The sequence below is a fragment of the Armigeres subalbatus genome, chromosome 1 (genome assembly GCF_024139115.2).
Source record: "Armigeres subalbatus isolate Guangzhou_Male chromosome 1, GZ_Asu_2, whole genome shotgun sequence".
NCBI lineage: Eukaryota > Metazoa > Arthropoda > Insecta > Diptera > Culicidae > Armigeres > Armigeres subalbatus.
This window is the reverse complement of record NC_085139.1, coordinates 94,184,439-94,209,920: the sequence shown is the minus strand read 5'-3', so window position 1 is coordinate 94,209,920 and position 25,482 is coordinate 94,184,439. Positions and strand designations below refer to the sequence as shown.

At 42.1% G+C, this 25,482-nt stretch overlaps 2 protein-coding genes across 6 annotated transcripts in view; one reads left to right on the top strand and one right to left on the bottom strand.

Annotated features, from left to right (window-relative positions):
* Positions 1–24,439, top strand: part of LOC134202860 (endothelin-converting enzyme homolog) — an 81,156-nt gene extending 56,717 nt beyond the window's left edge. For all 5 annotated transcript variants that reach the window (XM_062677847.1, XM_062677861.1, XM_062677853.1 and 2 more), the window contains exons 8-11: positions 20,954–21,106; positions 21,163–21,269; positions 21,330–21,770; positions 23,495–24,439. In XM_062677847.1, coding sequence (XP_062533831.1) covers positions 20,954–21,106; positions 21,163–21,269; positions 21,330–21,770; positions 23,495–23,594 — 801 coding nt within the window. In that variant the 3' untranslated portion in view covers positions 23,595–24,439. The remainder of the gene's footprint in view (positions 1–20,953; positions 21,107–21,162; positions 21,270–21,329; positions 21,771–23,494) is intronic.
* Positions 5,994–8,024, bottom strand: LOC134225265 (probable cytochrome P450 308a1). The gene is made up of 5 exons (XM_062705234.1): positions 7,998–8,024; positions 7,715–7,923; positions 7,302–7,641; positions 7,047–7,237; positions 5,994–6,826 (listed from the first exon to the last, which is right to left on the bottom strand). Exons 2-5 carry the CDS (start codon positions 7,897–7,899, stop codon positions 6,022–6,024), a joined length of 1,521 nt encoding a protein of 506 aa, XP_062561218.1. The 5' UTR covers positions 7,900–7,923; positions 7,998–8,024; the 3' UTR covers positions 5,994–6,021.
* Positions 24,440–25,482: the final 1,043 nt, after the last annotated feature.

Here is a 25,482-nt window from a genome sequence, read left to right as displayed (position 1 = left end):
TAAGGCATGTTTTCGATATTGATATATTTTATTCCAATTTCTATTCCTTTCAATTCATTTATTTAGTTAACATCTAAACAGATAACACTGAATCAACAATTTGACGCCACAATGCACGGTTCGAGGCCGCATCTCTCCATCCTCGGATACGCCCCACGCTCGCCAAGTCGTTCTGCACCTGGTCTGCCCATCTCGCTCGCTGTGCTCCATGCCGTCTCGTACCTGCCGGATCGGAAGCGAACACCATCTTTGCAGGGTTGCTGTCCGGCATTATTGCAACATGTCCTGCCCATCGTACCCTTTCGGCTTTAGCTACCTTCTGGATACTGGGTTCCCCGAAGAGTTGGGCGAGCTCATGGTTCATGCTTCGCCGCCACACACCGTCTTCGTGCACACCGCCAAAGATGGTCCTAAGCACCCGTCTCTCGAATACCTGAGTGCTTGCAAGTCCTCCTCGAGCATTGTCCATGTTTCATGTCCGTAGAGGACAACCGGTCTTATTAACGTCTTGTACATGACACATTTGGTGCGGTGGCGAATCTTTTTCGACCGCAGTTTCTTCTGGAGCCCGTAGTAGGCCCGACTTCCACAGATGATGCGCCTTCGTATTTCACGACTAACGTTGTTGTCAGCCGTTAGCAAGGATCCGAGGTAGACGAATTCCTCGACCACCTCGAAGGTATCCCCGTCTATCGTAACACTGCTTCCCATGCGGGCCCTGTCGCGCTCGGTTCCGCCCACAAGCATGTACTTTGTCTTTGACGCATTCACCACCAGTCCAACTTTTGGTGCTTCACATTTCAGGCGGGTGTACAGTTCTGCCACCTTTGCAAATGTTCGGCCGACAATGTCCATGTCATCCGCGAAGCAAATAAATTGACTGGATCTGTTGAAAATCGTACCCCGGCTGTTACACCCGGCTCTCCGCATAACACCTTCTAGCGCAATGTTGAACAACAGGCACGAAAGTCCATCACCTTGTCTTAGTACCCGGCGCGATTCGAACGAACTGGAGTGTTCGCCCGAAATCTTCACACAGTTTTGCACGCCATCCACCGTTGCTTTGATCAGTCTGGTAAGCTTCCCAGGGAAGCTGTTCTCGTCCATAATTTTCCATAGCTCTACGCGGTCTATACTGTCGTATGCCGCCTTGAAATCAACGAACAGATGATGCGTTGGGACCTGGTATTCACGGCATTTTGAAGGATTTGCCGTACAGTAAAGATCTGGTCCGTTGTCGAGCGGCCGTCAACGAAGCCGGCTTGATAACTTCCCACAAACTCGTTCACTAATGGTGACAGACGACGGAAGATGATCTGGGATATCACTTTGTAGGCGGCATTAAGGATGGTGATCGCTCGAAAGTTCTCACACTCCAGTTTGTCGCCTTTCTTGTAGATGGGCCATATAACCCCTTCCTTCCACTCCTCCGGTAGCTGTTCGGTTTCCCAGATTCTGACTATCAGTTTGTGCAGGCAAGTGGCCAGCTTTTCCGGGCCCATCTTGATGAGCTCAGCTCCGATACCATCCTTACCAGCGGCTTTGTTGGTCTTTAGCTGTTGAATGGCATCCTTAACTTCCCTCAAGGTGGGGGCTGGTTGGCTTCCATCGTCCGCTGATCTGACGTAGTCATCTCCTCCGCTGCCTTGACTTTCACTGCCTGTACTCTCAGCGCCATTCAGATGTTCCTCGTAGTGCTGCTTCCACCTTTCGATCACCACACGTTCGTCCGTCAAGATGCTCCCATCCTTATCCCGGCACATTTCGGCTCGCGGCACGAAGCCTTTGCGGGATGCGTTGAGCTTCTGGTAGAACTTGCATGTTTCTTGAGAACGGCACAGCTGTTCCATCTCCTCGCACTTCGCTTCTTCCAGGCGGCGTTTCTTCTCCTGAAAAAGGCGGGTCTGCTGTCTCCGCTTCCGTCTTTAACGTTCCACGTTCTGCCGGGTAACTTGCTGCAGCGCGACCGCCCGCGCTGCGTCCTTCTCCTCCAGAATCTGTCTGCACTCTTCGTCGAACCAATCGTTCCGTCGACTTCGACCCATATACCCGACGTTGTTCTCCGCTGCGTCGTTAATGGCTGCTTTGACTGTATTCCAGCAGTCCTCAAGGGGGGCCCCATCGAGCTCACCCTCTTCCGGCAACGCTGCCTCGAGATGCTGCGCGTATGCAGTGGCGACATCAGGTTGCTTCAGTCGCTCTAGGTCGTACCGCGGCGGTCGTCGGTACCGAACATTGTTGATGACGGATAGTTTTGGGCGCAGTTTAACCATCACCAGATAGTGGTCAGAGTCGATGTTAGCGCCACGATATGTCCTGACGTCGATAATGTCGGAGAAGTGCCGTCCATCAATCAGAACGTGGTCGATTTGTGATTCTGTCTGCAGTGGTGATCTCCAGGTGTACCGATACGGGAGGCTCCTTAAGATCTATAACGTTAAAATATTTCGCTTTTTGTAGACGGTGAAAAATTTCCGATATATTTCTCATCGGAAACCGTCCTTTTCCGTGATCAAATTGATACGGCGAGAATCGAGGCATACTCTGATCTTGCTGTGATATCGGGAGAATATCAAGTAAGCCATGAATTAGGAGAAGACAAGAGTTTTGAGTATGAATGAGTCTCGTTATGAAAGTGTCAATAAATACATTGCATTGCCTGATAGTGACAAGCAATTGTGTATCCAGATTTCCCTAGTCTTCGGTATCACATTGGAGGATTGGAAGCAAAGATAGCGTGTACCTCAAGTTCAGGGATCTGTAATTCATAGACAGTTACAAAGGATCCAGTTTGCTTTCGATTTTCATTCTGTAAGTGATCGTGTTTTGTAGTGCTGCGTATTTCATTTTTGTGAAAAGGTGAAAGTGCTAGTGGATAGTGAAATTTATTATAAAACAATTTACTGCTATATATCCTGGCCTTTCTAAAAGGTAATTTTGAACAAAACAACATATTTGAATCAATTCGTTTTTCATTCAAAACGTTTACACAATATCTGCGATTAATGTACTTTAAAGTTTTTGAAAAAAAATTGTTACTGTAAGTGACAGATGTTTGGATGAGATATGTGTTCCTGGTGGATACACGAATAAGTTGTTGAATGGGAATTCTATTATTTGTATTTGAATTTGACGATAGATTTATTTTGTATGACATTGTGAATGAAGTGAAGTGAATGAAGTCGGTTATCGTCATAATTCGATGAAGGCAGTTTTCGTCATGATTGGGTTTCGTCATAAAAAGAGAAGGCGGTGCTCGTCGTAATTCAGATACGGCGGTTTTCGTCACGATTGTCACGATTGAAAGAAGGCGGTTTTCGTCATAAACAGAGAAGGCGGTGCTCGTCGTAATTCAGATAAGACGAATTTCGTCAATTAAATAAAAAAAGGTGGCTCTCGTCATAATATTTAAAGGCGGGTTTCGTCATAACTTGGAGAAGGCGGTTTCCGTCATGATTGAAAAAAGGTGGTGGTTTTCTTCATAAACAGAGAAGGAGGTGCTCGCCGTAGTTTAGATAAGGCGAATTTCGTCAATACAAACAAAAGGCGGCACTCGTCATAAAATCTGGAAGGTAGCTTTCGTCGTAATTAAAAAAAAACGGTTTTCGCATTATCAGATAAGGGGGTGTTCGTTACAGTCAGACACGGTAGATTTTTGCATTATTGAAAGATGGCGATGTTCAAAAAATATAGAGTTGGAAATTTTCGCCGATACTGTGGAAGCGAATTTCGTCATACACTGAAGGATGGCGGTTCTCATCTTATGATCGAAAGGAAACATTTTTTATCACTAATGAAGCTTTTCGTTCTTAAAAAAAATGCTTAAATTGTAAAGTATGCAAGTTTAGCAAAGAATGTATGGAAGCGCAATCTTGAATATTATTCTGAATCTGAGAAAATATAGAAGCAGCATGAGAAACACTCGTAATTGCTTCATTTTGGTGCCTCGCGTCACTAGATGGGCATTTCGTATCGTATCGTAGACTTATCTATTAATGCCATTTGTTTTGTCAGATAGTAGAGTACATAGTAGAGATATGTTGCTAAATGAAGATAAAATATTCAGTACAAGTTTGAAAAGAAGCGTGCGAAAAATGCAGGAATTTATTAAACAAATTTCATAAGTTTTCGATCAGAATGTCAATCAGAGCATGGGAAACGTGATTTGAAGTCTCAAACTCTTCCAACCCGCTAACAAATCTCGACAGAAATTATGCGAAGCGAATGATCAAAGTAGACAACGGAACGGAAAAACGAACGGAATGATCTCTCAGCGATTATATTCCAACTAAAAAACTTAAACGAAAATACTCGATCTTCTTACTCAAAACTTCGTGGGATATATTTGCTTCGGGTTGAACACATATTTGGGGTTGGTACGGAAATGGAAACGTTTTTAGATCATGGCCATGTCTACACACTAGTCACATACCTGCGCAGGTTTTCTTCTTCGTCGACTTGCTGAGTTTCGCCGGCGCGATGGCGGCGAACCGGTTCGGAACGGTGGTGTCGAACCTGTTCGTGGCGATGGCGGTGAAGCTGTCCTTGACGATGGTGGCGACAGAAGAATCGCCTTGCTTCAAGATGACGCATAGCTGGTGAGCCCGTGCAAGTATGGCTGAACTAAAGTTGCGAAGTGGGTGGCGGCTGGACGGGAGGCCTCCGATTTACTCGAGAGAGCTGCGTCGACGTCGACGACCTCCGCACGGCTTTGCTTTTTACGGCTATGACCGCCAGTGATGAAATGAGCCCCCGCCTTCAGTTCCAATCCCGCACTGTGGTACGATATTGGCGACGTATTACACGCGCCAAGCTCTCCGAACGGTCCGTAGGGTTTGGAACGTTTTGGACCACCGTCGGTTAATTGGTGATCGACGATTCACTTTTCGATTCATTTTACTCACGAAACGTCACCACACTTCGTTTCGCTGCCCCGAAGGGCGGGCCTTGATGAGCGCATGGACTCCACAAAAACTCCTCTAAACGATCAAACCGCCGAAATGCCGCAAATCCTTTTCGTCGACTCCGGGTCGACTCCGAAAATTCCAGCCCGTACCAAAAAAGCGCCACGCGCTGGAAGTCCAACGCGAAACATAAATTAACATTTAAACAAAAAAACGAGTAGATCAAAAAAAAAGTTACCTCGACAAACTGAACTTTACTCAAACTCTAAAATAGAAATTTTTAAAACTCTAGAACTCTAAAACTTCTAGATGCCAGCCGTTATGGAAGCGAAATGAACGAGTTTAAGTTTGTTCTTGAACAAGAAACCTTCTGCAACAATTAACCCATTATTTGAAAATTGCGCCAATTATGTCGATAGTCGATAGTCGATAGACGATAGTCGACGACTTGCTTTCTCGTTGATGCGTACCGAATTTAATTTTGAATTTAAACATGATTTTACTTAGATAGGAAAAAACTTCAAAAGCTACAAATATTAAATTAAACTAAAACAGACAGCACGTAAAAACTATTAGACTCAATCACAAAAATAAAAATTAAATTTAAAAATTGATTTAGCTTAAAAAATAAATAAAAACTTTTGAAGCTACGAATATTTAAGTAATTTTGATTTTTAACGATTAAAAACGTAAAACAAGGTTAAGTCTTTCCTATGTTTCTCGATTAGACTGGTTGATAATCATGGCAAGATGGTTGAGGAACTGCTCGCTCAAGTGCTTGGATGTGATAAAGCTAAAGTTGAATTTGAGTTATGCGTTATAATATTGTCAACCTGTTAGTTTCGGCATAATGAAATCCTAGCATTTATTTATCTGATAACTTGTATATTTCATTACATTTTACTGTAGTGGGGTCGACTGTGACATTGATTCATAAATATGAGTAAAATGGCTATGCAGCCTCATGTAATTGAAACGAGTTTTATTATTCCTCCGACGTTTCGACACATGTTTAGTGTCTTCTTCAGGGAAAGAGTAACTTGTTCTTACTCTTTCCCTGAAGAAGACAATACATCCGAAACGTACCACGCAATTATGTATATAAACCAAAACCATCCTAAGATGAGTTTCTTTCGACGAAATTCACCCAAACTCCATCTTTTGGTGCAAGTAAAAACGTTTGTCGGGCCATCTCCAGCGGAAGTTTTTGTTTGCTTGACTGAATCACCCGGTACTTGCTGAGCAGGGTGGCAATACCGACCTTACTCTGGGCCAAACCGAACTTCATGCCCAAACAAATCCGAGGACCTTCGCCAAACGCGAGGAACGAATATCGATGGCGTGCCTTACGATTCTCGTCCAAAAACCGGTCCGGATCAAATTGATACGGCTCGGGGAAGATTTCCGGATCCAGATGGATTGCATGCACCGGAATGACTGCCGGCATTCCGACCTTCAGTGTCACCTGCTTGCCACGACCATCCGAGTACTGAGGAGGCAGTTCGAAATCTTTGGTGCAAACCTTCGTCAGGGTGAAAACCGGAGAGTGCAGCCGCAGCGTTTCGTACATTGCCCGTTCCATGTAGACCAATTTGTTGACGGCTTCATCGCTGAGCTGTCCGCCGTACTCCTTCAGCACGCTGTCGATCTCATCCAGCACACGATCCTGGATGTGCGGATTCGATGCCAGCTCGTAAAGCAGGTAACACATCAATGTGCTGGACGTTTCAAAACCTTCGGTTAGGAACGTTACCGAATGGCCAACGATTTCGTCGCTTTTGGCATCCATGACTCCGTTCTGGGTGAGCGAATCGTACAGGGCCTGGAACAGGTCCTGGCGTTTCACTTTACCTTCCTTGCGCTGGCGGACGACTTCATTTACAAGCTGTCGGAACCACCGGTCCACGTGCCGAGGGACAAAGCTGAATGAAAGAAAGCAACGTGAAACATGTCTACACTATTTCGTTTACAATTGTTATTAATATGCGTTTATTATTTGTTAATCATATGTGTTATGTAATAGAAGATTGGTGTTAGTCGCAAATTAAGTGGTTTACAATTGTTTCACAGCATCAAATAAACAGATAACATTACTACGTTTAATTAACAAGGTACAATAAGCACGCATGGAAATATACTCACGGTAACCGCAGCAGGAGAGATAATTTTGGAGCGAACAACGTGAGTAACGTGCGCACCGCAGTCAGAGCTGAATTCGGATTAAACAGCTCAAAACCCACCCGACGAAATTCGGAACCCGGATTGGTGAACGATTCAGCATCGATTCCAAACACACAGCTGGCTACCGAATCAATCGTGAACCTGGCACAAATCTGCAACAGAATTGTAAAATAATTTTCAACTACGGGAATAAATATTAAATACAAAGATGTATACATCTTTTGCCTCGAAATCTGGACTACTCTCGCGGGTTTCAGTGACGTAATTGACGAAGTTCTCTGCCACATTTTTGATTATTGGGAAGCACGACCGTATCTTCGTTTGGGACAGAACCGGTACCACCTGGGAACGTCTTTCCTTCCACAGATCACCGGATTGGGTAAACGGATTCACCGAAAACAGCGGATCTATGGATTCGTTTACTTCGAACGAATTTTTATTGAAGTGCTGGAAGCTTCCCACTAGAATTTCCTTCACCAACTCTAAATCTCGCACCACAATGGATGGTTTGTTGAACAGTCCGTGGATGCCGACCCACGATGCTGTTTGGTAGGACCTGTCAGTAATGAAGTGAACGTTGTAGGGGTAGACAATCTGACGCCTTAGTCAGTTACACTGAACATTATTACCGATAGATATCTCCGAAAATCTCTCCAAAATGTTTGGCACCGGTGATTTGTTCGTATCCATTCCCGAAAATAGGCAACGGTGCCGGCCCATCGATGTTACCAATTCGGCGCCAATAGCTGCACAACCATTTGAAATAGAGCACAATAACAACCAGGGCCCCGAGTGCGATGTACAGCGCGATCATTTTATCACCTCGAGTGAACTGCCGCTTCGAGTAAAAGTGATCAACTGACTATTTTTTTCAAAAACGGGCTGCTAAAATAGCTAATGTACTGCAAATACCTTGATGTGATAACAATTCAAGAAAATTCACGTTCAAATACACTGGATTTTGTTTTTACACGATTTACATTTTTTCAATTTTGCACTCATCCTGAATGTTTAACGCATATTAATTATCATGTGATTTTTCTTTGATTTATTCTGGATTTTTTGAAACATGTTGCAAAGATTTTGGTGGTAAATTGAAGTCACACGATCAAAAACACGAGCGAAAAAAAATCGTGTAAAAACAAAATCCTGTGTATATTACTCTCGGCGGTGCGGTGATCGAATTTTTAGTGAAACTTTTTTCGTTTATTATTCGTGAAGGCTAACAGAAACTGATAACAGTGATTCCTTAAGCTGTGATTTGTTTACTATATTGGACACGATGACTTGATATAGGGCAAACAATTTGTAACAAATCAAAATAAATTTATTATTCGCGGAGTCGAAACATTGAGGCGACGCGTATCTTCACTAGCAACGTCATGGAAATTTTCATGACGAGATATGGAGAGCAAATTTGAGAATGGTTTCGAATCAAAATAATCTAATTTTAAAATGCACTTTGAGTGCCTCTGTCATCCTGCCGCTTCGGGGTTAGTGGAGATTTTCTACTTAGATATGTCCGATTATCGATCGATTTCAATAGTCTAGTGATTTTGAATCGTTTGGCTTATTTCAATAATCGAGGTAATCGATTAGTTTGCTTCGACTAACAATTCGACTAAATTTAACAATTTAATTCCTTCTTACATTCATTCATTTATTGGCTTACAGATAACACTAAATCCATACTCGGTTCGCGGTCCCATTATTTCAACTTCGGCTACACTCCTGACTAACAAAACCGTTTTGCACATGGTCCACCCACCTAACTTACAAGTGAACACCATTTTTGCAACGTTGCTCTCCGGTAATATCCTTTTGAATCCTTCTAACATTCGCCCACCTCCCCTAAATGGTGAAAAGATCGAACGGGTACTGAACTGAATTCCCTTAAACATGTGCACTCTACGATACAATCATATTCAGAAATAGGTGGTTGAAATTCAAAAGATTCCCAAAACTTATTAGGGCATCCAGGATCCATAATATATGAAAGTTCAAAACAACTCGAAACATTTCGGGCTCAAGAATTCTCCTTGAAATCCTTCTAGAAGCTCCCCTGTGAACTTCTAAATTCCTCCGGAAAGTTATCCACAAATTTCTCTGAAAATCGTTCGAAAATCCTTCTCATGTAATTGTAATTTCTTCTTATCTAGAAACCCCTTACCCCGAGGAAATTCCTTGAAGATTTCTTTTCTTCTTTCCAAGTTTTACTTCTAGATATTTCTTCGGCTATTCTTCCAGAAAAATCTCCGGCATGTTCTTCAGGAATGCATTCGAGTGTTCCTTCAAGAATACATACGGAATTTCATCCCAAAATTCCACTAGAAGTTTTCTCAGTAATTTATGACGGAAATCCTAAGATTTCGCTCCATAATACCACTTGTAAATCTGTCATTTCTTCGGAAATCCTTCTAGGAACTTCTCCGGGCATTCCTTCAGGAACTCTCCCTTTAATTTCTCCGGGATAACTTTAAAAAAAATTCCGGTTATACCTCCATAAACTCAATAGCGAAATCCTCTAGGATTTCATTCTGGAATTATTTTCACAATGACTTCAGAATATCCTTCAAGAATTCCTCTAGAAATTTCTTTAGGAATTTCTCCAGGAATTCGTCCAAGTATTTCCCAGAAAATTCTTCCAGGTATTTTCCCGGGAATTCATTCTGGTACTTTTCCAGAAATTTCCAGGAATTTCAGGAATTTTTCGGCGGAATTGTCCTAGAATTCTTTCCGGACTTCACTCCGTGTTAACTCCAGAATTTTATTCGGAAACCAATTTGAGAGTTCCTCCAGGATATCTTCCAAGAGTTCTTCCAGGAACTCTTGAACAAACCTCTGGGAATTCATCCGGTAATTTCTTCAGCAATTATCTGGGAATACTTTCAGGATTTCATCTGGGAATTTCTGCATTAATTCCTCTTGGTATTGTTCCGGGAATTCCTTCAGATATTTCTCCAGAAATTCCTTCATGAACTTCTCCAAGAAGGATGTGCTTGTGGGAGTTCCTCCGGGAGCTCCTCCAGGAGTTTTCCCAAGAGTTCCTCCGGGAATCCCTCCAGGAACTTCACAGGGAATTCCTGGAGGATATTTGTCAGGAATTTCCTTTAGAAATTCAACTCCGGGTGTTTCACCGGCTGTTTCTCTGGAAATTCCTCCGGGAATTCCACCAGTAGTTCTTCCGGGAATTCATTCAGGCTTTCATTCAGGAATTCATTTAGGCTTTCTTTGGGAATTTATCTACAAATTCTTCCAGAAGTTGAACGGAGAATTTCTCTGGGAGTTTCTCCGGGAATTCCTCCGGGAGGTCCTTTAAAAATTCTTCCAGCAGTTCTTCCTGGAATTCTTACGGAAGTTTTCCCTACGGATGAATTCCCGTAGGAACTACCGGAGGAGCTCCCGTAAAAACTCCCGGAGGAATTTCAGGGTAACTTCTAGAAGAATTTCTAGAGGACCTCGCGGAGGAACTCCCAGAGAAACTATCGGAAGAACTTTGGGAGGAATTTCCAGCTAAATTTTTGAAGAAAGCCTAAATGATTTCCTGAAAAAAGCCTGAATGATTTCCTGGAAGAGCTACTGGTGGAACTCCCGGATAAATTGCCGGTGGAATTTCCGGAGAAATTTCTGAAGAAACTACCAGAAGAATTCTTTGAAAAAATCTTGGAGAATTCATCTTGTAGATAAATCTCGTCTAGCTGAAACCTTTGAAGGGGTATGTAGCTGGACCATCATCAACATCAGAGGACCTCCCGGAGGATTCCTTGGGGAGCTCTCAGAGAAATTTTCGGAGGAGCTTCTGGAGGAATTTCTATATAAATTCCTGAAGAAGCCTAAATGAATTCCAGAAAGAAAGCCTGAATGAATTCCCGGAGGAAATTCTGGGGGAATTCCCGGAAGAATTTTCAGAAGAACCCCCGTAGGATCTGCCGATAGAACTACCGGAATAACGGTGCAATTTTTCAGAAATTTTTATGAGGAGCAGCAGGAGGAGGAGGAGTTTATGGAGAATTTCTTGGAGTAAATAATGGTGGAGTTTTTGGATCAATTCCCGGCGAAATTGATGGTGGAATTGCTGAAGACATTGCCGAAGAAGTTGCTGAAGGCATTCCTAAAGAATTCCTGATAAAATTGCTGGTGGAATGCCTGGAGCAATTATCTAAAGAATTCCTGGGGAAAGCTTGCATATTGTTTTCTGCCTATTTTATAATAAATATTATTTCAGAGAGGATTTGTTTAGAAGTTCAGATGTATGGTTCTAGTTTTCTAAAACTTATAGAAGAATGCAGGATTTTTATAATGATTGTTTTAGCCGATTTTATTTTCTTTCTGAATACTAAGTACATTATTAACGACGTTTTCTTATTATTTATTTATTCAGACTAAGGCCGAAGTGGCCTGTGCGATATATAAGAGTCTTCTCCATTCGGCTCGGTCCATGGCTACACGTCGCCAACCACGCAGTCTACGGAGGGTCCGCAAGTCATCTTCCACCTGATCGATCCACCTTGCCCGCTGCGCACCTCGCCTTCTTGTGCCCGTCGGATCGTTGTCGAGAACCATTTTCACCGGGTTACTGTCCGACATTCTGGCTACGTGCCCGGCCCATCGCAGTCGTCCGATTTTCGCGGTGTGAACGATGGATGGTTCTCCCAACAGCTGATGCAATTCGTGGTTCATTCGCCTCCTCCACGTACCGTCCGCCATCGAAAACTCCGAGTGCGCGTTGGTCCTCCACGAGCATCGTCCAGGTATCGTGTCCGTAGAGGACTACCGGTCTAATGAGCGTTTTGTAGATTGTCAGTTTGGTTTGGTTTTGGTCAGTTTGGCGGCGAACTCTATTCGCTCGGAGCGTCTTGGGGAGTCCAAAGTATGTACGATTTCCAGCCACTATGCGTCTCCGAATTTCTCTGCTGGTATCATTTTCAGCAGTCACCAGTGAGCCCAAGTACACAAATTCTTCTACCACCTCGATTTCGTCACCATCGATGCCAACTCGCGGTGGGTGGCTCACATTACCTTCTCTTGAACCTCTTCCTATCATGTACTTTGTCTTCGACGTGTTGATGACTAGTCCGATCCGCTTGGCTTCCCTCTTCAGTCTGATGTAGGCTTCCTCCATCTTCTCAAAGTTACGTGCCATAATATCTATGTCGTCGGCGAAGCCAAATAGCTGGACGGACTTATTGAAAATTGTACCACTCGTGTTAATCCCTGCTCTTCGTATTACACCTTCCAAAGCGATGTTGAATAGCAAACACGAAAGACCATCACCTTGCCGTAACCCTCTGCGGGTTTCGAAGGGACTCGAGAATGCCCCTGAAACTCGAACTACGCACATCACCCGATCCATCGTCGCTTTGATCAACCGTGTCAGTTTATCCGGAAAACCGTGTTCGTGCATTAGCTGCCATAGCTGGTCCCGATCGATTGTATCATACGCGGCTTTGAAGTCGATGAATAGATGATGTGTGGGCACGTTCTATTCGCGGCATTTCTGCAGTACTTGGCGTATGGCGAACACCTGGTCCGTGGTGGAGCGTTCGCCCATAAAACCCGCCTGGTACTGCCCCACGAACTCCCTTGCAGTTGGTGCTAGTCGACGGCATAAAATTTGGGAGAGTACCTTGTAGGCGGCGTTCAGCAATGTGATTGCGCGGTAGTTGCTACAATCCAGCTTATCGCCCTTTTTGTAGATGGGACACACGACACCTTCCATCCACTCCTGCGGCAAAACTTCCTCCTCCCAAATCTTGGTAATGACCCAGTGCAGCGCTCTAGCCAGTGCCTCACCACCGTGTTTAAATAGCTCTCCTGGTAGTTGGTCAACCCCAGGGGCTTTGTTGTTCTTGAGCCGGCCAATCTCCTCCTGGATTTCCTGGAGATCCGGAGCCGGTAGAATTATGTCCTGCGCGCGTTCTCCCAGGTCCATCACCATACCGCCATCTTCGTCTGCCACATCGCCATTCAGGTGTTCTTCGTAGTGCTGCCGCCACCTTTGGATCACCTCACGCTCGTTCGTAAGAAGGTTCCCGTTTATGTCCTTACACATATCGGGCTGTGGCACGTGGCCCTTACGTGAACGGTTTAACTTCTCATAGAACTTTCGTGTGTTATTAGCGCGGTACAGTTGCTCCGTTTCTTCACGGTCTCGATCTTTCTGCTGGCGCTTTTTCCTCCGCGCCTGTTTATATCGTGCCTCGTCCGCCCTCGTGCGGTGTTGCAGCAATCTCGCCCATGCTGCATTCTTCTCTTCCACTAACTGCTCACATTCGCCGTCATACCAGTCGTTTCTCTGATCCGGGGGCACCGTGCCAAGTGCAGCGGTTGCGGTGCTACCAATGGCGGATCGAATATCTCTCCAGCCATCTTCAAGAGATGCTGCGCCTAGCTGCTCTTCCGTTGGAAGTGCCACTTCCAGCTGCTGCGCGTATTCTTGGGCTAGTCTACCGTCTTGTAGCCGCCCAATGTTAAGCCGCGGCGTCCGACTTCGACGCGTGTTGTACACCGTCGAGAGTTTTGAGCGCAGGCATACTGCAACGAGGTAGTGGTCGGATTCAATATTCGCACTGCGGTAAGTGCGGACGTTCGTGATGTCGGAGAAGAATTTACCGTCGATTAGAACGTGGTCGATTTGGTTTTCCGTTTCTTGGTTAGGTGATCTCCATGTGGCCTTGTGGATATTCTTGCGGGGAAAGAAGGTGCTTCGGACTACCATTCCGCGGGAGGCTGCGAAGTTTATGCATCGTTGGCCGTTGTCATTCGATACGGTGTGCAGACTATCCGGTCCGATGACCGGTCTATACATTTCCTCCCTTCCTACCTGTGCGTTCATGTCACCGATGACGATTTTAACGTCCCGCAGTGGGCATCCATCGTATGTCTGCCCCAGCTGTGCGTAGAACGCTTCTTTCTCGTCGTTGGGTCTCCCTTCGTGTGGGCAGTGCACGTTGATGATGCTATAGTTGAAGAAACGGCCTTTAATCCTCAGCTTGCACATCCTTGCGTTGATTGGCTGCCACCCAATCACGCGTTGGCGCATCTTACCCAGCACTATGAAGCCGGTTCCCAGTTCGTTGGTGGTGCCACAGCTTTGGTAGAAGGTAGCCGCTCGATGCCCGCTTTTCCACACTTTCTGTCCTGTCCAGCAAATCTCCTGCAGCGCCACGACGTCGAAGTTGCGGGGATGTAATTCATCGTAGATCATCCTGTCGCAACCTGCGAAACCTAGCGACTTGCAATTCCATGTTCCAAGCTTCCAATCGTGATCCTGTATTCGTCGCCTAGGTCTTTGCCGATTATATCGAGTCGCATTATCTCTTATATTGTTCGTAATGATTGGTTTTCCAGCCGGCTTATTGGGCCTGCGCAAACCTCCTGTCTCGTCGGAGGGCCGTCGTGTCAGGGCTGTTTAGCGTCCCACCTAACACCAGGACTTGGGCTTGTGCGCTTTGAGCGGCACACGGTCGCTTTGGTGGAGCCTACTTGCGGATACATGCAGCTTTTTATAGAGTTTTAACAGGGCCCACTGTCAAACCCCACCACGTCCTAGGCAAGCCCCACAACTCGCAGATGGCCTGGGGAGGGATCGTTAAGCCCTTGGACATAGTCCCTGCTGCCCGCAAACGACGTTTTCACTTATATGGGGTTTATATGGTCCAATGTACCATTTTCTTCATAACTTTTAAACGCAATGACCGATCGTTATAAAATTCAATAGTGATCAACGAGGCTTTGTCCCCTGTCGAATAAAACTTGTTGCGAGAAAATCAGTTAAGGATTTCTATACGAAAAGTTGTCTAATGTTTTTTAAAGCTTTTGTGCACACACATACACACACACATACACACACACATACACACATACATACACACGAACAGACAGACATGTGCTCAGCTCGTCGAGCTGAGTCGATTGGTATATAATACTATGGGCCTCAGAGGCTTCTATAAAAAGTTCGTTTTCGGAGTGAAATGATATATCCTTTCGGTACAACTTAGTTGTACGAGAAAGGCAAAAATATGATTGTTGTATTCAAGTCGCCAAATTTCATAGAAAATACTACAAAATTTATTATTTTAACAAGATTTGTTATGATAATATCAATAACGAAGTATTATTATTTCAACAATACTTCAACAAATGAGCTTTTTTAAAAAGCTCGATCGGTTTCTATCCAAACATTAAAAAAAACCTCTGTAGGTTTTGATGACAAAAAAATAATATTAAATATGTTCCTTGAAGTCACAGCAATCTTTATTTACGTTCCCGATGCGAATGCTGCTCGCTAGTTGTAATCAGTCTTGAGAATAATCAACGTCATGAAACTTATGTTTTTGCCTTTCTCGTACAACAAAGTTGAACCGAAAGGCTATCATTTCACTCCAAATTCGAACTTTTGATAGAAGTCCCGGAGACCCATAGTGTTATATACCATTCGACTCAGCTCGATGAGCTGAACAAATGTCTGTCTGTTCGTGTGTGTGTGTGTGTGTGTGTGTGTGTGTGTGTGTGTGTGTGTGTGCACAAAATGCCATAAAAAACATTAGCCAAATTTTCACATAGAAACTCTTAACCGATTTTCTTGCAACAAGTTGCATCCGACAGAGACTAAAACGCTGTTGATCACTATTGAATTTCATAATAATTGCAAATTGCAAAAAATAGATAATAGTGTTTTTGATAAGAAAATTATTTTGAGCTTTTTAGTGGAATGTTTTCACCTGTCATAAGACGAGTTTATACAATCCCATTGAATTCCACAACTTAATTGTATCTTGACAGATACGTATTTCGACCTCAAAAGTAAGGCCGTCTTCAGTGTCTCGTACTTGCCTCGACTAGTCGAGGAAGTCGAGTCAAGTACGAGACACTGAAGACGGCCTTACTTTTGAGGTCGAAATACGTATCTGTCAAGATACAATTAAGTGGTGGAATTCAATGGGATTGTATAAACTCGTCTTATGACAGGAGATAATAGTGATGAGACATAGTCACATAGAACAATAATGTGTTATGAAAAATGCCTTGCATCTATGAATATTTTTAAAGTTTATCCGTGGCTTGCTCCCATTAAGAGTTTCATCGTACTATAAGGATGCTCGTGTTGCACGCATTTAGGCGTAAGTATGCTCTTCGTTCAGTTTCATAGTACTATGAAATTGTCCGAAAGTCAAAATTCGAACATAGGAAATTCGAGAAACTTTTGGCAGCGCCATCTGTCGTCTACTAGTGTAAATTTTCTAACATTAGACGGTGTAACTGTTTTGCTTTTCTTGTACATCATCGAGGTGTAAGCGTAAAGGCTACATTTATTACCTTTTTACGCGAGAAAGGCGCCATCACCGCTAGGTGGATTAATCTGGGTTTTTCATTCTCAGGCTACTTTGAATTGAAAACCCTTGTTATGCCATTGAAAACAAAGTAGCTATGCATGACAACCGATGAATATCAAATAGTGAACTGTTAACTTGTCAAAAGCCTTTGAGGTTCATTTATTAATACATAGTCATATTCATTTTGATTTTGGAAACATCAAATACGCGAGGAGAATAGTGGATGAACGCTGTCATCAGAGGAAAAGTAGAATCACTGAAATTTAACACGGCAAGGTAAGGACTGTATCGAAAATAAGTTATCCACATTATTTTATTCGAATAAAATCGGATGAATTAAAAAAAAAATATTAAAATTTGTCTAGCAATATATGTTAATTCTGTTTGTTAAGTTTTATGAAAAAATATAATACTGAATAAATATTGCACTCTTCCAACATTTATTCAAGCATTTTTCGTCCTGGTCACAAATCGGCATAAAATTGCCTCGTTTTATAACATGATTACTTTCTGGTCCAAATTCCGGTAACATGAACTTGATTCTTTTCCCTTTTCGACAGGTTAGCGAACGTGTAGTATTCCCTAAGCTTGTTGACCATGAATTTTTACCTTTGGGGGTGGATAGCGAAACGCTTGGTCAAATTATCCACCTCGATGCTCTTCTTACGGAGCCATGTGTCCAAAACTCGAATTTCAATATCACTTTCAATTTGCAATTCATCGGAAACAACAAATTATCAACAAACAAACAAACTGTGATTTGAAACTTAGCATACGAATACATTAAATGCAGGGTAAAACAAACCAATACCTTCATAAGCTTCTGAGTAGTAACACTTTGAAAGTGGATAACTTATTTTCTATACAGTCCTCATAGCCAATGGAATTGAAAATAATTTTAAAAATTACAAACAGAGATTTTTATGAAAATGATTTATTAGGTGGGATTAGAAATTCAATTAAGATTAAAAGTAGTACCATCTCCGGAATCATTACAAGAAAAAACTTCATTGTCACCAACAATCAAATTAATATATGTATAATGTAGATAATCAAGATTCCAACCTCATGCTATAAATTATTTATAAATAAATTTTATTTTGAAATTGCAAAAATTGCTGCAATCCATACCTCGCTGTGAAAGTTTTTTCATGATTCTACTTTTTCTTTTGATGACAGAATTCATTCTTCTCCTAGCGTATTGAATTTCGTTCCGAAACAAGTGAATATCGATTTCAGTTTTAATTGTTGTTGTAACAACGTTGTAACAACGTTATCAAGTATCGTTTGCTTGCATTCTATATGGGTCCGAGCTCGAAATAATCGGTTTAGAAGGATTTACTTCATTGTATCATAAAGCACAAAAATGCGTAAGAATACAGCTGAGGGCTTTGCTCGCCACAAGTCTTGTATCCTAAGTATAAACGATCATTTAAAAATGCCATAGCTCTTCAACCTAGCAATTTATGTCAGAAAGATGAACTCAAATGGGGCCCTCCTTAGCCGTGCGGTAAGACGCGCGACTACAAAGCAAGACCATGCTGAGGGTGCTGGGTTCGATTCCCGGTGCCGATCTAGGCAATTTTCGGATTGGAAATTGTCTCGAATTCTCTGGGCATAAAAGTATCATCATGTTAGTCTCATGATATACGAATGCAAAAAATGGTACCTGGCTTAGAAACCTCGCAGTTAAGGTGACACGGGAAGCACTAACATTCATCAAATCGTCATCATTTTCATCATTGAATGCTTAACTTTTTTTCTACTACAAATATATTTTGGAAAAAGTATCACCAGCGCGTGCTTACTCGCAATCTACTCTACATGCTTATACATTTACAGTTACATCAAACAACTGAAAACCGAAATACGCCGCTTCAAAGTTGCGAGGTGATAATGCTAGAAAGAGATGAAAGATAGGAGAAATAACACGGTGTTTAGTGCCTTCTCGAGTCACCTTAAATGGACGTGTTTGCCCGGTATAAGGCACACAGAGGAAATAATGCCTTGTTTAAATGATCGCGTTTGCCTGGTATAAGGCAGATAGAGGAGATGATGCCTTCTTTAAATGGACGCGTTTGCCCGGTATAAGGCGAACCGAGATGATGCCTTATTTAAGGCAACGTAACTTGCCGAAGACAAACAAGATCTCCCTTTCTTTCTCACTCTTATACACACAACCCCTTACTCACTCACCTCCTCTGTCTCACTTATTATTACTCACTCACCCACTTTCATTCATTCACCCACTCTTACGCACTTAACCACCCTTACTCACTTATCCACTTTTACTCACTCATTTACTCTCAGCCATTCGAGCCATTCGCTCTCCCTTTCTCGCTTACTCTCTTGCTCACTTTTACTCACTCACTCACACACTCACTCTTACTCATTCACTTAATCACTCACTTAATCACTCACTCTTACTCACCCATTAACCCACTCGTCAATTTTGAGATTCAGACCACGCTTCATCCAGAATCCGTTGCTTTTCTTACAGCGACCATATAGAACAACTTCTACCTTGCTGCCCTAGTAGCCATGCTGACGTGGACCGCAATTGCCTCAAACTCTCTACATTGTGCATGAAAACGTGCTGCATAATCTCCCCCTGCCCTTCAGGACTCTTGAAGAGTGCCATACGGAATCTCACGGAGTAAGAATACTTAGTTCTATACTGCATTGAAACAGTTTCAGTTCCAATCATTGTTCATTCATATGAATTATGAATAAACTTTTATTGAGTAACATTTTTTCATTGAAATGAAGTATAAACTTGAAATAATGACTGATTCGGGGTACTGACTCATTCGGGGTAGTGTCCCATTAGGGGTAATGGCATTCGGGGTAGTGACTCATTCGGGGTTGTGGCGTTCGGGGTAGTGGCCTTCGGGATAATGGCTTTATGGGTAATGGAATTATGGGTAGTGTCGTAGAGTCATCAGAAATCAAGGTGGGTGTGGTCCTTGATTACAATCTAGGATAAAAATCACAAAAGCATCAGGATTACTACCCCTTGGCCACGCCCATCTTCACCGTAACTTGGGAGGGGAAGGAAGTGTTGGTGTAGTACTTACTTAACGAGAGGCCCCCGACTCAGCGACACCCTCATAAGCACCACGGAGTTGGATATTGGGGAAGGTATGTATGTGTCTGTGGGTCAGGATTTGCCTGTGGCTGACAATGTGACCGAGGAAGATCTTATACCATAACACACCACGCAAAAGTGTCTATCCAGCGTTACGGGGCGTACAAGGACATTGCCGTCATCATACAATTTCTCTCTGAAGTCCGGGATAGTACCGATTTGTAGCCACGCATCTGATTATATATTATATTATACATATGAACAATTTTTGTTGCCTAAAAAGTATAAGCATTTTGAAATGTTCTGCCAGTTTTTCTTGTAAACAATTTGCGATACATTGAAGTTCCAAAATTTTTGTTTTCGCATATTTTCATAAAGAATCTGCACCGAGGATTGTGAGCAACAATGTTGTGGTCCAACAAGGTAGGTTTTGCGTGTTTATCTCAGTTTTTGAAATACTGTTTTATTCTGCTTTTGACTACTATTTTTTTTTTACAGCGGTTGAACAATAGTTTCCCGAATATACGACGGATTTAAAAAAGAATGATAGTTTCTGCAACATGCGAGCAACATGCGAGCAAAACTTCCTAACTTTTGGAAGTAGAGGTAAGTAAATTTAGAGGTAAGTATATTTAGGTAAGTAAATTAGATATATACAAATAATTTAAAATTTTTATATTAAAAATAATTTTGTTTCAGATTGATAATTACGTTCTCTGCTACGTTGGAATGCAGTTTCCGCCTAAAATGTTACTGAAATTCAGTTAAAAATAATTGTTTTAAATAAAAAACGAATAAAAAATAAAAACATTCTTTAAATTTAATGAAAATTTCCAAAAATAAAAGCCATTCAAAACAAAAATAATGATTTTTGAAATAAACATCGATCTCTTGTTGTAATCCATCAAAAAAGCTTGTTAAAGCTTCCATACAAACAACAATATTGGATTGTTGAAACAACAATAATAATTATTACCGCCAAAACAATGCGAAATTCTTTTTGAATTTATGTCAACAATTATTGTTTTTAAAATAGTTTTTTCTGCGTGATAGAAGGAAAAAGTACCAAACACTAATATTCATGTATTTTTATAAAACTACTATAACACTACGATTCAGAAGACCTATAAAAGTTGGCCCTCCTCAGCCGCACCCATATTGTCTTGCAGTGCAAGAGGGCAGGGACTTGTGGCTCGGGGTGAAGAGCTCCTCGATATTGAGTAACCCGAGTGGTTATTAATTTCTATTCATGAAACTCGATTTTTGCATATGCGTAACATGTGTCAGATTTAGCTTGAAACATATATTGGGGGTAACCCCCAATATAGGGTGGGGTTTGGTTCCACAAAACCAATATGCTTGACAGATGATTTCCCTATTAAGCTACGAAGGACCTCCTCTATATTAAATCATTCTTCATCGATTTTTTCTTCCATGTGATGCAGGCCGAAGAAATGTTCGAGAACATGAAACAACACCTGAAGCGGGCTCCATCACTGCGGGGAGCAGCCTTGGTGCGACTTTCCCAACTCAAAGTCCAAGCTAAGGTGTGGCCAACGCTATTTAACAAGACGGAAATCGCCTCAATATTGGATCAGGTAACACCCACACTACTGTTGTAGTCTTCAATTTAATTTCAATTATTGCACTACAGATTGAGATAAGCTCCGACAATTGGTTCGAAAATGTGCTCAAAATCTATCAACTTAACAACAACCGGTCGTCGGCAAGGAACATTTCGGCGGAAAGCATTCACACCGCGTAAGTTGAATGAATTTCATTTTACGTAATCCTATCAATAATTCCTACTGTACCTTTCAGTTACGCCTACCCGCAGATTGCCAAAATTTTCTACGACACCCTGAGCCACTCGATTGTCGTCCCGCTGTCCGTAATTCTGGTGCCGTACTTCAATCCGGTCCTGCCACCATACCTCCACTATGCCACCCTCGGGACGGCACTGGCCAAGGAAATCCTCCGCTCCATCACCAAAGCCTTCGAAGCCAAGGTTATGCAGTGCGTGCCGAATTCGGTGGATGTTTTCTCCAACACCAGCCGCATGGATCTGCTCATCTACTCGGGCGGGATGCAAATCGCCTACCACACGCTCCTGTCGCTGACGGGGCCCATCAAGGGCATGAACCGGCTGCCGGGACTAAGTCTGACACCGCCGCAGATCTTTTTTCTCATGTCGGCCCAGGAGCTGTGCGCCGAGTCCGAGTACAGCGGCGTCGATGTCCACTCGAACGATTTCGATGAAATGTAGGTGGTTTTCCGGTGATCGTATTTTTTTATTTTTCAATTAAGTTCAACACTACTTGATCGCAGTTGGAAATGTATGGGAGAAGGAATACGAAGCAGTCCAAATCCAATCCAAATCCAATCCAAATCCAATCCAAATCCAAATCCAATCCAAATCCAATCCAAATCCAATCCAAATCCAATCCAAATCCAATTCAAATCCAATCCAAATCCAATCCAAATCCAATCCAAACCAATATAAACCAATCCAAACCAATCCAAACCAATCCAAACCAATCCAAACCAATCCAAATCCAATCCAAACCAATCCAAACCAATCCAAACCAATCCAACCAAACCAATCCAATCCAAACCAATCCAAACCAATCCAAACCAATCCAAACCAATCCAAACCAATCCAAACCAATCCAAACCAATCCAAATCCAATCCAAACCAATCCAAACCAATCCAAATCCAATCCAAACCAATCCAAATCCAATCCAAACCAATCCAAACCAATCCAAACCCAATCCAAATCCAATCCAAACCAATCCAAGTCCAATCCAAACCAATCCAAACCAATCCAAACCAATCCAAACCAATCCAAATCCAATCCAAACCAATCCAAACCAATCCAAACCAATCCAAACCAATCCAAACCAATCCAAACCAATCCAAACCAATCCAAACCAATCCAAACCAATCCAATCCAAACCAATCCAAACCAATCCAAACCAATCCAAATCCAATCCAAACCAATCCAAACCAATCCAAACCAATCCAAACCAATCCAAACCAATCCAAACCAATCCAAACCAATCCAAATCCAATCCAAACCAATCCAAACCAATCCAAACCAATCCAAACCAATCCAAACCAATCCAAACCAATCCAAGTCCAATCCAACCAATCCAAACCAATCCAAACCAACAAAACCAATCCAAACCAATCCAAACCAATCCAAACCAATCCAAACCAATCCAAACCAATCCAAACCAATCCAAACCAACCAAACCAATCCAAACCAATCCAAACCAATCCAAACCAATCCAAACCAATCCAACCAATCCAAACCAATCCAAACCAATCCAAACCAATCCAAACCAATCCAAACCAATCCAAACCAATCCAAACCAATCCAAACCAATCCAAACCAATCCAAACCAATCCAAACCAATCCAAACCAATCCAAACCAATCCAAACCAATCCAAACCAACCAAACCAATCCAAACCAATCCAAACCAATCCAACCAATCCAAACCAACCAAACCAATCCAAACCAATCCAAACCAATCCAAACCAATCCAAACCAATCCAAACCAATCCAACCAATCCAAACCAATCCAAACCAATCCAAACCAATCCAAACCAATCCAAACCAATCCAAACCAATCCAAACCAATCCAACCAATCCAAACCAATCCAAACCAATCCAACCAATCCAAACCAATCCAAATCAATCCAACCAATCCAATCCAATCCAAATCCAATCCAAATCCAATCCAAATCCAATCCAAATCTAATCCAAATCCAATCCAAATCCAATCCAAATCCAATCCAAATCCAATCCAAATCCAATCCAAATCCAATCCAAATCCAATCCAAATCCAATCCAAATCCAAATCCAATCCAAATCCAATCCAAATTCAATACAAATCAAATCCAATCCAAATCCAGTCGTAGTCGAGTCGTAGAATTCATCCTTCTAAGGATCTAAATGACGTCTTCTTGGATTGTTTGCAGATTGACGTGGCTGATATCGCAGGGTGGCAGCGCCTCGGACGTTTTCCAGTGCCACTCCAGTACGATGCTGAGTTACCAGAAGAACTGCGACATCTGGTAGATATCGGCCACCCACGTAGAACCGTGATAGAGTAGCGGACGAAGCTGTAGGCCGGATTACTACTGGATCAATAGTGATATTTCGTGCATCTTGTTCCCAAGTAGATGCGTTACTTAAAGGTGCTCTGTTCAAGCTGGAAGTGTCGAGTTGGAGCCCACCATCATCGGATTTTATCGGATTCTAGGAATCTCTCACTACTTATTAATTAGGAATCTGTAAATGCAATTGGACGCGTAGAGATGTAGAACTAGACAAGTAAGAAGAAATTAATTCTACTTGTATTTGATATTGAAACGGATAAATTTTGCAATAGGGATTTATTTTTTTATTAGAAATTGAATGGTTAAAGTTGTTCCCACCTTATTTCTTGCAAGAAAGAACATGTGTTAGGGGTGATAGCAAATGTATTGCGTCAATTAAGTGAAGGAAATTGATAGTTTCTAAAGATGTGCTTAATTTCAAAGTAAAAACGTATACCTACTTAGATATATGTATTACAAAAAGAATTGATATCAAACACGAGAGACTAATTAGGTCGTTGTGCAATCAGAAAAGTCCAAAACCTCCCGAAAGTAGCGGCATAGGCGTATGTGTTTTATTATACAACTTAGATGATTATATTTAGGAGTTCTTCACATACACAACTCTCTCGATAGCTGGAAATAACTTTAGAGATCAGATTGTGAAGATTATACATCCACGAAGTTGTTTTTTTGTAAATCATTAGCTGCGACAATAGGTGCGGTGAGGTGGTATTGGATAACATACCGACTGTAACTAGAAACATATTTAGTATTAACAGAAACTAAAACTAGAAATACAAATGACCACTGGAGTATTAGAGCCTATGAACTACTGAATACATGGTAGTGGAATACCCGAAAATTGTTACTGTTACTAGGTAAGGACATATATTGTACTGAGTTAAACGAACATGGGGTTGAAAGTCTATGAAGAAGAGACTTAGAGTTTATACGATCCAAGTTGTTAATTGAAAACGGAAGGGGATCCACGATTCCTCTTTTTAGGATAATATATAGTTTATGGAGAAAGATCGTTTAACAAGTTTTAAAGACAAAATGCTTGAAATACAATAACACATCCTATCGCTTTCCTTTTCAGCATTTCATAAGCAATAGTTGCAGCCTGTAGGTGTGTTGAAAACCATTTCTAATTTATTGAAAGATCATTCTTATTTCGACCATTTCCATATTTCCACAAGGAACTAGATATGAAATCCTTTAAAAATTGTCAACGTGGAAAATCAGGAAATTGTACAATTCTTCAATTCTACAACATGTTGTATCTATATCGTTTATTCAATGGATCAAATAAGTAGTCGAAAATACTCGTCCTAACCCTTTCAGGCCCACAGGGTCATTTATAACCCCTACAGAAAAATGGATGAATAAAATCGCACGACTGGTATAAGTGAAGACTATCTTCAGCTAAATTGCTTGAAGTTCACTCCCCTGTGAGGGAAAAATATCAGGTATGGGCGATCAAGGCCTTACAACCTAGAACGTCACGAGCACGGTGAAGTTAGGAAAAAGGAAATATGAGGTATACTGGCAGCGCATTGTAGTGTTTCAAAGATTTTTAAGATTTTTATTCAAATGTATCCGTAGAGTCACGTAGAGTTATATCACAATAGACTCTTTTGAATCTTCTTTGGATGTCCTAGGCCATCCAAACCAAGATGAATACACCACTAGGTGTTCCAATCTGCCAAATTCACGATTTAGCCATCTTGGATTTTTGTATGGGAGAGCTAACGGATTTGTTTATGTTTTGCACTGAAAATTAATTTTCCACCCCCACCTTTTTTTCTTCCACAAACTTGGCAGATTGGGACACCTAGTAGTGTATTCATCTTGATCCAAACTAT

Excerpts from the sequence above, each read along its gene's own strand:
- LOC134225265 (XM_062705234.1), bottom strand. The coding sequence starts at position 7,899 with ATGATCGCGCTGTACATCGCACTCGGGGCCCTGGTTGTTATTGTGCTC. Across the intron at positions 7,642-7,714 it reads ATTTTCGGAGATATCTATCG|GTCCTACCAAACAGCATCGT; the intron begins GTAATAATGTTC and ends CATTACTGACAG. Across the intron at positions 7,238-7,301 it reads CAGATTTCGAGGCAAAAGAT|ATTTGTGCCAGGTTCACGAT; the intron begins GTATACATCTTT and ends ATTCTGTTGCAG.